The 18,648-nt window shown below is 26.5% G+C and overlaps 1 protein-coding gene across 1 annotated transcript in view; it reads right to left on the bottom strand.

Annotated features, from left to right (window-relative positions):
- The window catches only part of LOC108545986 (mediator of RNA polymerase II transcription subunit 15), a 22,520-nt gene extending 5,092 nt beyond the window's left edge, over positions 1-17,428 (bottom strand). Inside the window, 4 exon segments of the mRNA XM_017897884.1 lie at positions 240-442; positions 16,626-16,740; positions 16,742-16,784; positions 17,424-17,428. Coding sequence (XP_017753373.1) covers positions 240-442; positions 16,626-16,740; positions 16,742-16,784; positions 17,424-17,428 — 366 coding nt within the window.
- Between the last annotated feature and the right edge of the window lie 1,220 nt (positions 17,429-18,648).

Below are 18,648 nucleotides of genomic sequence, written 5' to 3'. Positions count from 1 at the left end.
CGGAAGAGCTCCTAACGGGAAAGAACTACCGAATATAAAGTGGTAAATTTGACAAGATAAAAATGTTTTTTTTATTATCCCATTTTCCGTTCGTTTGTTCTGTAACTGTGGAACACCCTATATAGTAATATGACACTATTGATTTATTGACTTAGAAGTTATTGTGAGTGATGTGGACTGTAGATAATAGCATATAGAAGTTGTGCTAGAAATATAAGTTATTGACAGTTAATTGCTACCTCTTGGCTACCATCTGCTGATTGAAGAATGTACTGATTGGATGGAGCACCATATTCGGCACTGGCTGAAATCGGGGATCTCTTCACAGGTTCCTTGACATCGATTTCCAACATAACAATGTCGCGTGCATTGTCAGAGGAGGTTTTCGCTTTTTCTACCGTATTTGAAACCGTCTCCTCACCTACGGAAACCGCTAAAAGACCTGCAAAATGCAAATCATTGCAAGTTCATATAAAAATAAGTATTGTACACATATACGATACTATACTAAAATATAAACAAATAATTTAATTGCATTGTTAGTTTTTAATAATTTTAATAATTTTAACAATTTTAATAACTTTTTAATTACTGCATGTAAAGAAGTTAATAGTACATATATAGTAAACAATGTGTACGTTGATAATTACGAAAATAAATAATTATTATAATCCATTAGAGTAATATAATATTTTTAATATAATTTTTATAACATAATATTATAATATATATATACATTATTGTATAATAATATTATTAAATAATAATAATAATAACAACAACGACAGTGATAATAATAGATTATAACATACGTGTTATAGTATTACTTCTATATTAGTTATGTATATATTATAACATTATGTACATATAATAACAGTATTACATATTACAATAGATTATAAGATATATATATAATCCCTTCTTATTCTTTCAATAATATAACTTTTCACCCTTATAACTGTTTTCTTTTCGCGTTTTACCTCATACTATACAAATTTTATAATATTTCGTAATAATCATAAATATCAAAACTGTATTTACTCCGGAACATGCAGAAAATATGCGAACCAGTTGAAACTGCAATGAGAACCGCGGAGAAAGGTATATGTAATAACATTTGAAAGCGCCTCCCAAAAGTATGTATGATTGGCATTGCAAAATCTATAGCACGTCTAGTCTAAAATTTCTGCACGGTGCTGATCATACAAAAAGCGACTGAAATCAGTGATGTAACAGGAAAGAGCATAATTTTTCTTGAAAAAATAGGACAAAAATATAGAGCAATATTTTCTCATACGAAGCTACGTTTCTGAATAAATCAATACCTAAATTGTACAATTTAAAAATAAATAAATAGAACAAAACTATCTTTTTAAACTTAAAAGCTTAAAAATGATTTTCTATTAAAAATATACTTCTACTTTTCTGCTATTATCACTGTACTTTTACGTTTTCCTAAACATCTTCTAAAACATAATGCTCTGAGTTTGTATATACCTGAAAAATGCAGAGGTTCGATAGTACTCAAATGCAATATCTGAAATCTCCTTCTTTGATCTATTATCTAACTTTAATTATTTTGTGGGCAACCATAATGTAAATTTATGAATGAAAGTACATTGTGTTAAGTCTGGAAAATGTATTATCGTGTTTAAGGTATTATGATCGATTGAAGTATATTTTTTCTTCAAAGACTTCAACATTTGTCTATTTGTTAGTCCATTCGAAATATTTGAACTAAATACTTAAGCTATAATGATTAAAAAATAATTCATATAAAAATAGTTACATTTCAATTATCTATGTCCAGAAAAAAGAGCATATTTGTACACGTACGATATATCTGTACACTTTTAACAATTAACTGGATAATTAAATGACAGTAATCGTAATATGAGAATATATATTTGTAACTCATGTTCCATACCACTTTAAGAGATTTGTAGTTTTCGTGAAAAATATACAATTATTTCACTTATTCGCATTTATTTCAAATAAAAATTGAATAAGTTATCTGATAACAACTTGGTGGTCTTTTTAATAATATTTCATATAACTATAAGAAAATAGATAAAATTATCTGACCTACTTCGAATGCGATTCAATAGAATTGCGGAAGACGAATTCGCAGGTGACTTTTATGTCGTTCTGCTTGACTGAGAATGCATAGTCTGAAGGCGGAAAGGAGTTGGGAAAGCAGTCTAACGCAGAGAAAGTTACGCGCTCTTGAGAAACTTTTCCCACGAGATTCACTTTCGACGTCTTTAATAAAACCTTTCATCATTGTTAATTTAAAGGAAAAGACTAGGTTAACGGCAATATTAGCAACACTATTTTCACGTGCAGATGGTGTATAATTTGTATTCTGTATGTCATGTCATATTAATTTTTACATATTCTTTCACTTGCCATCAATCTGCATGAAGATACAGTGTGAACAATTTTCTAATTTTCTAATAACGATTTATACATATATTATTAAATAATAACAAATAAATAACAAAAAAATGAATTGTGAAGAATTTACAAACTAATATGATGTATATTGTATTTTATAATAATACGATAAATCAGTTTAGCCAAAAATTTGAGCAACTGAAACAACGTAAAAGGAACTGAAAGTTATTACTAATTTAAACTTCTGAATATAATTAGTATTTAGATTATTAGATTTATTATTAATTCAGGTGGTTCTACGACGCTGATATGTGCTAATTTTTATACTCATTTATTATGCAATACTAACTTGTTTTGTTACAAACTAATATATGTAGAGCAAAAATTATCAAGTTCACAGAGATATACATAATGTTAACTTATTTCCCCCTAATTAAATTTGCTTCGTTTCACTTGAATTGACATTCATATTCAATGTACCATGAACAAATATTTCTCGTAATTTTATAAGCAATAGTTACATGTAATAACTTATTGCTTGTGAGGCGAATGTTTAATATCACAAAGTATAACTGAATATAATAAGTTAATAATTAATAAATATTGTTTACTATAATAATATTTGTTTAATAAATAATTATATTAAGTACAAGATCATTTTGGACAAGTGAAAAGCTGATGTTGTGATAGTAATAATGAAATAGCAATGGTTGTAACATTAAGATTCTTTGAACGTTCATGATTTGAATTTTTTTCGTTTTGCCCTCGAATAATCAGTTACTTCCAATTTATGTTTGCTTCCATAATATGCTGATATAGAATTAAGATAACATTACTACACCGTTAAAAACAGTTTCTGAAAATTTACAATTGAAATTATTAATTTTTTAACAATTTTTGAATAAAGAATGTAACTTCGAACAAGTTTACTATTTTCTATGCTGTCACTCGTATAATGTTTAAATAGTTTTACAAAGTAGGTCGTTCTACCTTGAATAAAATTCCATACCAAATAAAACTCTATACTAAAAATTGTATAAAACAACGTTATTACACAACTATCATTTTACACTTGCATGTTTTAACAAAGTTATATAATATGTATACAATATGACAATAAAGTTCTCAGACTGATAAAAAGAATATAGTAAACATTATATAAATTTATTATGCAATTTCATGAAGATTAACGATGACTTTTTATTAAATTATACAAACCTTCTTATTAAATTATACGAGCGAAAGTAGGTATGATTTAAATCTATATTTATCTTATTTAGAATTTAGTTTATTTAATTTATTTTTATTAAATAGTTTACTGAAATAACCTTTTAAATAAATATATAAATATTTAGTATTACAAATTATACAGACACATCTCATTCATCTAAAATTTAAATTCTTATTATTAGCTAGAAGTTTCTCTCATCAGCACTTTATTATTTCCTATTAGTTCTACAAGCATTCGCATTCCTAATGTTCAGTCATCAGCTATTCAACCTTTTCAGTACGAGTTGCAAATGCACTCATTAGCAACACAGATCTCGCGAGCTCTCATTTTGAAACATGTGTCATTCAAACGTTATTAATTTTTGTAGAAGAATATGTTCGTAATATACTGCCTATTTGGCACGATTTAACTAAAAATTTGTGCATTTCTCTTTTTCTACTTTTGATTATTATATTATATTTTTTTTTATCTGTTTTTTCCGTTCAAAATTATATGTGATTTTCTATATAGAATTATACATACATTTGTATATCTGTTTTCACAGGTGTAAATATATAATTATATATACAAACATAAAAATCTATTAACATAAAATTAAACGTGATATTATCCAAATCTCCATCAATACTTAATTAATATTAATATTTTATTTCTCTGTTATATGTGTTTAAAAATGATGTTGAATATACATATAATTATTTTAATTGCATTAAATATGTAGTATGAATACCTTAACATAATTTCAATATGAAAAATTTATCATTTATATATATATATATATATTTCTTTTATGAATAAATGCCACTACAGCTTTTGTTTTCATGCGAATGAATATTACAAAACGTAGTGAAAAGAATGGTGAATATATTCGTGAATGAATGTTACAAAACATACTGAAAAGAGTATCTATGTGACATAGTTCCATTAATTTAATCTCATGAACCCTGCATCCTTTACAATATTTTTACTTCATTTACATAGTATACCTAACAAGAATCTCATTCATAAAGATTTCGATTGTTAAATCAGTCAAATGTATGAAATTCTACTTAATTAAAGGAAGCAATTATAGACCAAATGTTTTCACTCGTAACAGTGAATTCATTAAACAACGAATAATACGTTAGTAATAAAAACAAATACAAAATGGAAAATATTATTGTAGTAGTATTACTAATTAATATTATCAATTATTGTATTACTATTGATTATTAACAATTTTCCATCTTATCATAGATCATCAATTTTAAACCCATAAAATATATTTTTATTCAAGTTTGACGATATCCTCCTTTCATTCTTGCAATTTTATAAACACGTATGAAGACATTCCTCACATACCGAACATTTTTACAAATTTTCATTATAAATTTTGCAAGAACATTCTAAACAATATTGTGTTAAAAATGTGTAAAGAAGAAATTGATTTTTTGAAATATCTAAATGCATGTTGAGTGAAAATGATTAATTTATCATCTTTTCTATAAGCGTTCTTGTTAATAATTTACAATGAAATAAAACAATTTTAACTGTTTCAGAATGTAATCGAATGTATCTCGACTTGTTTGCAGACGAATAAAATGGTGGTTACACTTGAATAGCCATTACGTGGAAAATACTGACCTTGCTTTTAACGATCAGTGTCAAACAATTGTGAAAGTAAATTTGTACGAAGTTTCTCTCATATTCCCCCTTTTCACAGAAAAATATAATAATAATAATCTTGTAATAGTTCCTTCAAACCGGTCTTCCTTTCTAGATATGTACTGTACTATATCGACTATTAAACATAATTATGTTGAACTATAAGTTGAAATGGAAATTGTTATACATATATGTATTACTATATCTACAAGCATGTGATTAAAAGATAAAAGGGGAACAAAGCGAAACTGTTATAGGATATCCTGTATAATTGAGAACACATATGTGTCTATTAATGAAGAAAATTACTTAGTGATTTTACACAGCATATGCATAATTATTGCTGAAATAAACGAATTATTAAACAATGCATCTTTTTACTATTAATTGAGATTAATTGGATGCAAAATTTATAATATAATTGATAGAATTTCTTTTAGCTATTAATCCTTTATTACTAAACCTTTTAAACTAATTATACTTATTGACAAAAATTAGAAAATTTATCAATTTTTGTATATTCTTTATTTTCTGAGATACATCTCTGAGATACAAAAAATTGATTTATTTATGTATATGAGGTTATCTTTTCGTCCTATTTTTAATTTTAATATACAATGTCTAAGCAACGGTAGTATAACCGGGAAGGGGGTGATTCTACATGCAGAAACTAATCGAAAGAATGGAATAAAACTTTTTCATTCAAAGCTTCATTTTCGAGAAAATTGACTTTAAATATTCACCGAGTACACGTGCACTTAACTTTGATTAAGGCGAATGGATCATTGGTATATCAGCATATTCGCCCAGTATATATGCGTCTAAGAAGATGAAGAATATATAAAAATTCGCGATTCGTTATTTTCTTTTCTTGTTTTATTTTTATTAATCAGTGTATTTACTCCAATTTCCAATTTGTTTGATATATTATTAATTCAAATGTATTTCAATTTATTTGTAGCATATTTTTGCTGACGAAATTTGATATATGAGATTTTAAACGTGACCATTATATGTAAATAATAATCATAAAATTGTTTTGAAACGATTTATATTCATTTGAGCTAATAACATAACTTCTTTAGTAATCTGAAGTAATATAAGTTTAATAGTACCATTAGAATAATGCGTTATGCGTGGATTTCAAAAACTAGTAACCACGTCATTATGGATATGAAAGTCTAAATTATCATCTTCATTATCCACATCTATAGCACGAAGATAGTTTATTCTCCATGATTTATTTGCCATAATTGTAAAATAGATAACTTCAAAGTGAAAAAAAGGTATTTACACAGAAACTATTATTTCTTATAGAACACTACTAAAACAATTTTCATTTTAAATTGTCTCGTATAAATAAATATGCAATTGCTATGTTGTGAACTACTGTGAAACACGTGTTAATTGTCAATGACTAATTGAATTCTTCGAAAACTTCATCAAAATGAAGTTTTTGTTTAGTTATATTTCAAATTAGTTTATATCAAATATTATGTTTTTAACATTTGTTGGTGTACTTGGAGTGCAAAAGATTAATTTTGAAAAATACAACAGCATTTCATTTGTCTGAGCCTGTCTGGAGACAAACACTTTATTTTTAACAAGAGTCCACACTCAGATAAGTAATTCAATATTAACAATATATTTATCGATCTGTAATGTAACATAATAATATAATGTATAAAAATAACGATTTGTAATAATATTCCTATTTCCATAAAAGTTAATTTTGATAAAAGTAACGGCATATTTCTAATAATCAAAAAATGAAGTATCTAAAATTAGCTAGTTAAAAAAGATATATAAACGGGTAAAATAACAAATAACAATAGCAAATAACAAATAGTAGTTTAAATATCTTTCTCTATCATAATTACTTAATTGATTCTTTCTCTATCATAATTACTTAATAAATTCTTTCTCTATCATAATTACTTCGTCATTAAAGTAAAATCATTCTTGTTTACAGATAATTAAATACAAAATTGAAATTTTTCTACATTGCTTTTTAGTCATTAAAGTTTTTTTAATAGTTTCATTTTCCCATTATCGACGTTCCTATTGCTACTTTACACAAATGTTATTTACTTAACATACATGCTACAATTGTTATTTGCAACAAACACGAGTATTCCTTATAAACCTATGCATTTTTACGTTTTTTTCATTCATTGTTTTATTCCATTGTTACTTAAATTTTACCAACCGCTAAGGAAAAATTGTTTGATTTCTTATAGTAAATTTACATCCGTGAACGTATCTAATAACATCAAACAAGTATCGGATTACTTAGCGAAATTACGAAAGGTCGATTGCTCGAGGTTCTTTCCAGATTAAATGCAGAATAAAATCGATTTATAATGTTTCTTTCCATTAAACATTAAAGATATCGAATAACGTGTTCAAATAATATTTTTTGGATAAAGTTTTCACAGTAAAAACTTAGATTTGGATAATAACTAAAAATATTGACTTTTTACACGAAAAATTTTAAAAGCTTTAATTTACTGACACTGCATAATATTTACAATAACTTAATTTTATATCTGTAGTGAGTGCATAATTATTATTAATTATGACGAAATACCATTGTTTTAGTAATCTAGCTATATAATTAATTATTCAAAAAATTAATATATAACCAACAAAGCAGATGGTAAGGTATAACTGAAAAAAAAACCTAAGTTTAGTGAACATGTGTAAAATCTTTTAATTTTAAACATTTAGACAAACAATCTATTATAGAATAATTTTCAAGAATTTCAACATCTATCATAAAATAAAAAGTGAATCTAATACAAAATAAATTTGACGTAGTATCTATTAATTAACATTATTTTAGTTCAAAATGATATTATTTAATTTGTTGCTTTGTTTTGATTTCAAACACATTACAAATAATGCGTAACAAAATTTTAAAAAATATTTGTTGTCAAATGCCATCGTAATTTAAGTCTACGAACGAAGACGTGCAGTTTGCATATCAAACAATATACAATTTCTTACTAAGAACCTAAGTACTGAAATACCATAGAAGCAGTCAATGTATCGAGGATTGCTTATTGGCAAACGGTTAAAAACCTGCATTTTTTCTTTCATCATTCCTCCCACCTGCTTCATTAGCCTATAGTTCCAAACCATACTGCATGTCCTTAACACGAGTTTAGAAGCACAAAGAATTCCAAAACTTTCAGTAATCAATGTTAACAATTTCATTTTTGTTCATTCAATTCCGTATATTTTGTCCAAATTTTTCATAAAAGACCCTGATTCGTGGTAAATGAAGTCGCAGAAGAATAATGAACGTCTTTTCACTTCCAGAAATATCAGTTTTTACAATCAACTTTCTCGGCATATCGAATCACAAGGACGATGTACGATACAGTTTAAAAACTGGAAAGTATAGTGTTGCATTTAACTATGTACGTAATTGTTTGGTAAGTATTATACGTAAGAGAGATGTAAATTATTGAAATGGACATTGTCCGTTCGAATTGAACGTTGAATCATGTTAGGGAAGTAAATGTAATTAATACACGCAAAGATGATTTTCTAACGTAATATATTAACGAACCTAGAATTGCAGGAATAATGAAATAATCGATCGCCAATTTTTGCGCAGAACAAAGAAGGTGTTCTGCAATAGACAAAATGGCGGTTGATGAAGCAAAATTCTTTATCTTTTTTTCTTTTTCCGTTTGATGCGAGAACGAATAATACAAGTTAAGCTCTAAAGTCTAATCTTTTATCTTGTTTGGTAATTATTTCGCACAAAGTTGTGAACATGCTCAAACGTACACGGACACGACCTAGTATCTAGGCTGGGAAAAGATTGCCAAACTGTTTCCACAGTTTACGTACAGCTGAGATCGATCTTAACGTTTTTCCCCCTGGAAAATCTTGTTTTGGCTAGGAAAGAAAAAGGAAACCTGAGCATCGACTCTTGTTTTCCTTTGTTATTACGCAAGAAATTACGCGGATGCGAGCAATTTGCTCGCGTTGAGTAATGAGCCGAGCGTCTTCAACTGAAAGACAGTTAAGTAACAACCTCCGGTTAACAAATCTTATTTAATTAACGCCTCGCATTTCCACACTCCCACGTTTATAAAATTCTAATGATGTTGCTGATTGCACTCATTCAATATGCAATGCCTAAGTAGAAACAATGCAAATAGAAATTTATCGGAAAGAACTTAGAAATTCGAGTATGAATTCAAAGTTTTGTTTTAAATTTGCATAATAGGAAAACTGGGTGATTGAAATTATCAACTGTAATTACTAAGTTGCGAATTTTCATTGGTTTAATAATAGATCTTAATACGAATTGACGATAACTTAGGAGAATCTCGGTAAATATACTTACTAAATTAAATTAGCGATATAATACATAAAATACAGTAATATGAATGTATTAATAGGGCTTGTTCAATTAAGTAATCATAAAATTAGAAAAGTCTCCAAATTTTATCTGGTATAAATATTTGCATATATAATATTCGTGTAATTATATTAATAGTTGCGCAGTTTACTATAAACAATTACATTCTTTATTAAATTTATGAAAAACATATATGAATAAATATGTGTAAACTGTCATAAATTCAACATTAGGATAAAACTATAGGTTTCGAAAGGAGAACTATTAACTTCAATTCCTATATCATATGCAAAATTATCTAAAATAATTTTACCAATTGAGTATTTTTACGATGAACAAACTGCTATGAGTACTTTTATAACTATGTTATTATAATTTTTAAAGAAATTTCATATAAACGCTGGCTTTATATTCTATGTAATATACAACTAACGTCTTTTAAAAAATATGTAACTAAATATAATAATATATGAATGTAACAAATATATAGTATAACACCATAATATCAGTTTATGATATATTAATATAGTATATATTATATCTAATATAATATAATTATAAGTATAAGAATAAACAAAGTTTAAACAAAATGAAACTATTTGAAATAGTGTGATTCATGATCAACACGTCCCGGAACTAGTCGTTAAATCATGTAGGTAAGTATTACTTTTGCTAATTTACTTCTCTAATGTTCGTACCTCTTAAACTTTAATATAAACGTAATGTCTAAAGACCTGCCTGCTGTATCCGATTAACCTTTGATTTGAACTCGAAACTTATTTTACATTGATTAACTTCTTCGAATCGATTCGAAACGATTTTGAAACGCTATTATTTCCTTTAACTATAGTGGTCAATACGTAGGCACTAATTAGATTTTTCCTCACCGATCACTGCATTTCTTTCACTCTTTATCTCACTCTCTCCTCGTTTTCTTTTTCAACGAATAAACATGAAATGTAATTAAATATAAAAGAACACGCTGATTTTCACCGTTTCACGATATTTCATGGCATGCGGATGAATTATTCAAAACTTTTCAGAATATCCCTATATCGAATGTTATATTTATTTGAAATATCAAATAACTAAAAATAAATATTTTCATTATATTTCTAATTGTTCGTTTTTATTGCAAATATCTGTATTTATTTCCAAGTTTCAAGTATATAGAAAGCTAAGTTCAACAGCTCATCTGTTAACTTATATTACCTAATTCAGCTATTAATCAATGTCACTATTGATTAGCAAAGAATTTATCATGCACTCTTCATTAAACGAAAACATCGTAGGGGAAGAAATTCGAGGTATTTATTTAACGTGAAATTAAATTACGCTCTTTTAAATTGTCTACAAATATAACTGGAACTCCAGCTAACTTGCTCGTTAGAAAGGTGATATCGTATAACGTGCACATATATAATGTTCACTTATTTCACTTTCTGACGTAGATTTCTCAATCCGAAGTGACATAGGCATATAGGTTTTTGCATGGTCACCCTAATTCAATTAATTCTTCCCCGAATGTAATTTTATATCCGTATGAACATATGCGTAAGCATGTTAGGAATATATCATTGTAAATTTATTTATCTAAAGTTACGCGTGTTTAAATAAATTATTTATAAAAAGGCAGTGTTACCGTCTCTTCAAGTAATAGCTTCCTTTGAAGCTATTCGAAAGAAATCGCAGATATTTCAAATATTTCTGGGACATGGCCTTGCCCGAACAAAGAGTTAGTTCCAAGTTTTTTCCATTGTCGGATAAATGAAAGGAACTCTTGGTTTTCTCTACATAAGGATACAATTCATGGTATTGCTTAATAAAATTCAAATTATATCTACCAGAGTATTATTTATTTTCCGTCCTGTACATTTGTTCTTCTATAGTTCTATAAATCTATATACAATACGCGACAAAATGGTACAGCATTTCACAATTTTCAGTGTTTTTCGAGCAATTTCAAGGCGATAAGTATATCTCACAGCAAAATATCGTATCATTATAAATCGAATTTTATTTTACAGGAAAATCTTGGTTCTATACGATGCTGTTGAAATAAATATTGAAAATAAAGATAATGGAAATAAAAATATTTTCATAAATATAACAAGAATCCATACTTTTTATTCATTTATTTCCTACCTGACTTGAGAGGCAACTTTTGCAGCTAGATTAGGGTTCAGTACAAAGAAACACATAAGAAATCTTTCCATTCTCAAACAACAAAACCTCGTTGATCTACTTTTTTTTACAGCTGTACCACTTTTTGTATAGAGAGGTCAAATTTATAAAAAAGTTTGCAATTAAAATTGTAATTAATATCCTTCTATATTATTAAAAAAAAAAAACGATATTTTATGTGAACACATATGTAAAATTTATGTATATTGCATTGGTCTCAACACTGAAAATTATAGTGTGCTATTATTTTGGCGTGTACTATAATCACAAAATCTTAATTAAAAAATCTTAGAAAAAGAGCATAGGCAATGAAATTATATTCATTTAACACTAGAATTATTGACCTCTAAGGTGTAGCTAAATATAGTACACAGATAATAACTCCAATAGTATCATGAAGATAAAAATAGATACGTATACGCAGAGTAAGTCATTTAACTCTGTTATTTGAAATTCCTTAGATGAAAGAATGTTTTCAAGTAAAAATGATTTAGTTATTAATTATTTGTTACTTCATTTCTTTGTCAAGATATGAAGGTCAGTTTTTTAACAGTAATGCGTGGACTATAGTTAATAATAGTCAATTTTAATTATCGACTTTGACCCTATAGTCCTCAGTAGTTTTTCCTCTATTCCTCAATACTCAATAACTCTTTCGAATCGAATAGCCAAATGTTAGATACAGTTAAGAAATTCAAGGTGACCACATCACGATAAAAAAGTAAAATAAAAAATGCTAATTATTATATCTTCTACTTGATACCAAAAAAGTTTTATTTAAAATATTCTTTTATACCACAACTGATTCTTTTATATTCTTTTATTTTACAAGTAACTTCAAGGGCGAGTCAAAATTATATAATTCGCCCTGTATATCTATAATTGTATATCTATAATTGATGTAAAAGTTAACGTTAATTTGGCTAAAAGCAATTACCTGTTTTCTATAATTTTTAAAATAAAATTTGAAACCGATTATTTTTGCCAGTTTGGTAGTTCTAATGTTAATCGTTGTTTAATATTCATTGTTCTTAAAGATTTATTTATAGACATGTATACTAACTATATATGGCAATAAAAAATAATCATCTTACATAAATCTCGCTTCCTTTACCGGAAGTCAATGCAATCAAACGATGACTTATTAGAAAGTCAATGAAACCATTTTATCCAAGATAATTTGTACATCCTTACCTCTCGTTATAATGACTAATCGACTTTACACTCTCAAAATTTCTTTTAATAAAAAATTATTCAAATAATTTAACACAGTAATAGACTGTGATTTCTTCCAAATAAAAATAATTAAACTCAGTCATAAAAATTCTTCTTTTCAAAACATAGTTTCAAGAAAGCTTTTAAATATCGGTTAAATGTGAGAAAAAACAAATCAATTTTTCAAGCTTAACTTTACCAACAAATATTCTTTTTATTTTCAGATAGCTTTCTTTAAATACATAATTAGATTTTATAAAATAATATTTCAAAACTTCTTATTAAAAACATGTATTTAAAAATATTAAAGAAGAGCACGATATTACCTCTGTGATTTTGAATCTTGAACCATTTGATGTATACACACCCGATATTACACATTTGAGAAAATAAATCGGAATATCATACTTTTAAATCATTCGAACATGTGTAGTCGTTTCTACCCTCCATGCCAACAGACCAGAAATTGAAATATCGGTATCTATTTCTTCATGTCTATTCACTTCCACGTGCTATGTGTTATACAACTGTCTATTGTTTTCATATTAACTAAATCATTTTCGACACTCGACGCACATAAAATACAAAATAAAATAATCAGCAACTTTCACAAATCAACACTTTTAATTTGGTTTTAATTTTAACATATAAGATATTTATATTTAATTCAAACTATATTATTATAATATATAAAATATATTTTTTTAAATTTGCTTATTACAAAATGCACAATATTGCATGGAGTTTTAGTTACATTGTTTAATATTTTTTTATATACGCTATTTAACGGTATTTAATATTTACCTTAAAGTAATTCAGAAAATATAGTAATTATTATATGTAATAGTTTACCGAATAAAGTGGGATAATTTAATACCTTTGTAATATTTATATTAGTGCTACTTATAATATTTATATTAAAATAATCAATTTTATTTATTATTACATTTTTCAACATGATTTCTCATAGGGTGATCGAAATAGAAAGTGTCATTATGATTGATTGCTTCAAACGCAAGGTGGCGGACATTTACTAGTGAATGCGATTTAAAAGATATTATTATGCGTTTTCACATGATTAACTACAAATCTCAATGTGAAAGTAAAAGATCAATCGAGTTTTCGTATCATTGTACAAAATATTGTAGAATAACATTTATTTTACGTGTAACAGATATTATTTTCGTTTTCTATGACCTTCTTCTTATCCTTAGGTCCTTATGTACATTCATCTTTGTAATTATGAGAAATTTGTAATTTGTATCGTATCATTGAGAAATATTAATTAATATTCTAACTCTTTGTCTTCCTTGTACATCATATGTCACATGAAAGAGAATATGAAAAATAAATTTAAATTCGTACAATTTGTAAATCATAAACAAAATCACCCTTACTCATTGGATTATTGTTGATACTATAATATGTAATTTAAAAACTTTTATATTTCAGAAAGTTACACTTTTTGACACATTCATTTTGCCAAGTCAATTTCTAAATTAAATTTATCACAAAAATAATAAAGTTCCAGTTTTAAAGTTAAAATATTTAATGTTTCAGGTATTATAATTCAACTATATTCATTAAATGATTGAATGAAAATAATGTGAAACTAGTAAGTGGTGGGTCCTCTAGGACAAGTGACCCGTTTTCCTAGTGCTAAGAGTTGTACTGATTTTAAATGATGTCCACATATTTTTGCACGTTTATCCTTTACAAATTTTAAATATTAATAACAATTTTCAAAAACTAGTTAAAGAGATGCTAATATTATTATATAGTAAGCCAATAAAATATACCGGAAGCTATAATTCGTTCTAATAAAAAGTAGTTCAACAGCCATAGAGGTGCAAACAAACCTATTCCTAATATAATCAATTTAATCTGTAATTTTTTAATGAAATGCGTATTGATTATATAATAAAATTAAAATAAGTCACTATTACATTTATAGAGAACATATTTTACAATATATTTGATTTAACATTGTAATGTCAGGTTACATAAGAAATATTTAATTTATCGTTATTAAATTTATCATGCAAGAATAATAAAATTTAGAGCAAATATACGCCTCAATGTTTTAAAGAAGAATTTTTCACATGCATTGGAACTCGTTAATTAGATTCACACGCATAACAATAATGTCATCTCCTTTTTTAAATTATTCCCACAACAGATTTCACTAACGACCAGTACAATTATTATGTTACGGTAGACGGAGAAAGTATACCCCTACGTGATAAAAGTTTAGTATAATGAAACAATTGTTGCAAATATGTATAGATAACTTAGAATATTTTTAATTAAAATGATGTATTACAACATTTTCCTAGAAGCAAAGGTTGAATTTTTAAATGAGACTAACAAGAATCTCTAATTAATTATTTACAGTTATACTATAGCTGCACGTGATTTTTATAATTATACTGAAATTTGTCAACAAATACTTAAATAATGTTATAAATTTAAATTCAATTTGTTTTGTAAGCCTACTTTGTCTTCTTATATCCTTTAAAAATTCAGCATTTTTACCATAAACTATACATAATTGTACAAATATTTTAATGCTATTTCCAAGCACGATAAGCAATAGCCACAAACAAATTTTTATGACAAACGTTATATTTATGCAAATTACTCTATTTTTCATAAAATTTCGAAATAATGAATTTATTCAAAAGTGGCAAGAAAAGTATATAGTGGAAATAAAGCTTTAATCTCTCCTGATGAACAACGTGCATGTTTGTGTAATTGGAAATGCGAAAGTGAACCAAGTTGTTTGAGAAGCAAGTTTCTAATACGAATGCAATACTGTACGTGCGCGGTTTATCCGGGGAATCAAGGAAAGTGTTCCTGCATGTTCTTAATTTTAAAGATCCGTCTGTATCGATATAGCTCGATGCAACGTTTCCTCAACAATTAATTGAAAATACAAATTATGCAGATATAAAATCTATCTTTGCAGGAACATATTTCATACGCGCAAACAATAATTGTCTACTTGTTAAAAATATTACATCCTACATATAATAGAAAGTAATGCAAAAAGCAAGAAAATTACGGCGCCGATACAAATTTCTATAAAATACTTCTATAATTTTATTACATTTTATATTCGTTATCTTACCCCAGTGAGAATTACGAACTATACCTACAATGAAAATATCTAAAGTGCAATTTTTGAAACAAATTTACTGAACATTTTTTAAATAAAATACATTTATCACGAACATACAAATTATACCTACAACAAATTTTGAAGGTAATAAATTTATTGAATGTTTCTTTAAATAAAATTCTTTATCACACCCCAAAATTTCAAATGCACTTACATATATTGTATAGCCGACAAATTGAATACCCGATAAATCATAAAAGTCACACATAATTAAGTATCGATCTCGTAGCACGTATACACTGTGTTGTTCTCTTTTTTCTTATCTTTCTTTTTTTTTTTTTTAAATGAAGTTTTAAAATAGTTTTCACAAAAACGCAATAATAGTCACAAGCCAGAATGAGCACCAAAATACTCGTCCTTGTTCCATGAAAAGCATGCTGTAGCACACTCACCTGCGAGGATAAGCAGCCACATGGTGAACAAATGAGTGACGAAGCGCCGAGTGAATGTTCGGCAGAAGTGGATTCCTAGTGGCTTTATAGACGAAGGGGAAAGGCCGCACCCGAGCAAACCAGGTGGGGTTGTTACCACTTTTCCGCGACGAACTGTTTCTAAGTGCACATCATGGGTACACAAAATGCAGAAAACAAAGACATTAATGTACGTCGATCTTACCGACATTGTTATTTATACTACTATTGAGTTACACCCCAAATAGCAATATTGCTAGGTCAAATCGCTCATATTGATCTGTAGTAACATCATATTCGTATCATTCGAAAGGCACAGTGTGAAAAAGAAAGTTTAATAGTAGAATTATTGAATACCGATCAAATTTTATATTTAATTTAACGATTTATTTACAATAGTATTAACAAATAAATTGCATAATAATTGTTAAACTATAATCGCTATTCATAAATATTATGTTATATTTTGAAATATTTTGAAATTCGAATATGTTGAAATATTTTTAAATAATAATTTTTAATATTTTTTAATTTGTCTAATAAATATTAGACAATTTTTATATTATGTAGTAGTAATTAGTATCTACTGAAATTGTTTCTTGAGAAAAAGTTAAATAAAAGAGCGATTGCAATTATTTACAAAATATACAAATAAAATAAATTTTTAATGCATGTAATCGATAAAATATAAAATTGCTAATATTTTAGTATTGAAATATTATATTAAGTTAGACATAGCAAAATCACGTTAAATATTTAAAAAGCTAACTAATTATATACGTCATGATTGCTCATAAATATAATTATAATGTAATATTATTTAAAATGTACAAATTGACATTTAAACTTTTTTTAATTAAAACAATTATTAAGAAAAAGATCGAAAGGGGTTTGGAAATATTAATAACAAGAAATGTTTGTAATTTACTTTTTTCTTACTATATCTGTTTACAGCATTTTAAAGAATAATTTATAGAATTTATATAAATACATATAAAGCAGTGGTATAAGATACGTGGTACATAGCAAAGAAGTTGATCGAAAGGAAAGCACGACGTTCCGTACGCTTAGGTGAGCGCAATACGGTGAATGTAAGAAATTCGAGAGCAAATCACCAGGTTACCAAGCTTGGACCACCGTTTGAAAATATGACTAAACTGGAATATAATCAACAAACAAAACAAATCGTGGCAATGAATACAAGAAATGACACATGTTCTATTTATATACATCCAGATTTAGGACATACATAATATTACGTTAACGTGCTCGCTATACAAACCTATATTTGTGGCTATTATAAGTAATTTATCTTTATACATTTATGACAACTTAGAAATTAAAAAATGTATAAATAGATTAATAAGTACTATCAATAAAGTAAATAATATTAATTTCACGAATAGTTACAAAGAGATAAATCGATAAAATGAAAGTTAAATATAACATTATAAAAAATCAAATTTTATAAAAAAAATTAAGTTTTTAAATAAAAAATAAAATAATTGATCGATAAAAATGTATTTGATAAAATATAATATCATAATTTATCGTATAATTTCAACTTTATTATCATATTTACCATGCATTAAAGCAGCATATAAATTATTACATTTATACATATTTGCAGTACATTTATAAACCAATGCAATTAGATAATGCTTACATGCATCTATGTATATTGTTATTCTAAGTAGGGTAGATCAAAAAGGTTAGAATACATCATAACTGTTATTTTTAATTGCGTTCCTCTGTTGAACATGTTATCAGATAACATAAAAAGGTTTGTAATTACAACTTTGGTTTTATAGGTATTTGAAAATTAACGTTCTAATAGCAATTGACATTGCCAAAGTCAAGTGTAACATTGTAAATTCATGTACATATAAACCTAATCTAGTAATGAACTTGTATCGTTTTTGTTCCCATAATATAGATATCATACTTTCAAGGCATACATATAAACATTAAAAAGACACAATCGCTATCAGAATTGCAAAGATGG

The sequence above is a fragment of the Eufriesea mexicana genome, unplaced genomic scaffold, assembly GCF_001483705.2.
Source record: "Eufriesea mexicana isolate 0111107269 unplaced genomic scaffold, ASM148370v2 scaffold598, whole genome shotgun sequence".
NCBI lineage: Eukaryota > Metazoa > Arthropoda > Insecta > Hymenoptera > Apidae > Eufriesea > Eufriesea mexicana.
This window is presented reverse-complemented; position numbering and strand designations above follow the sequence as displayed.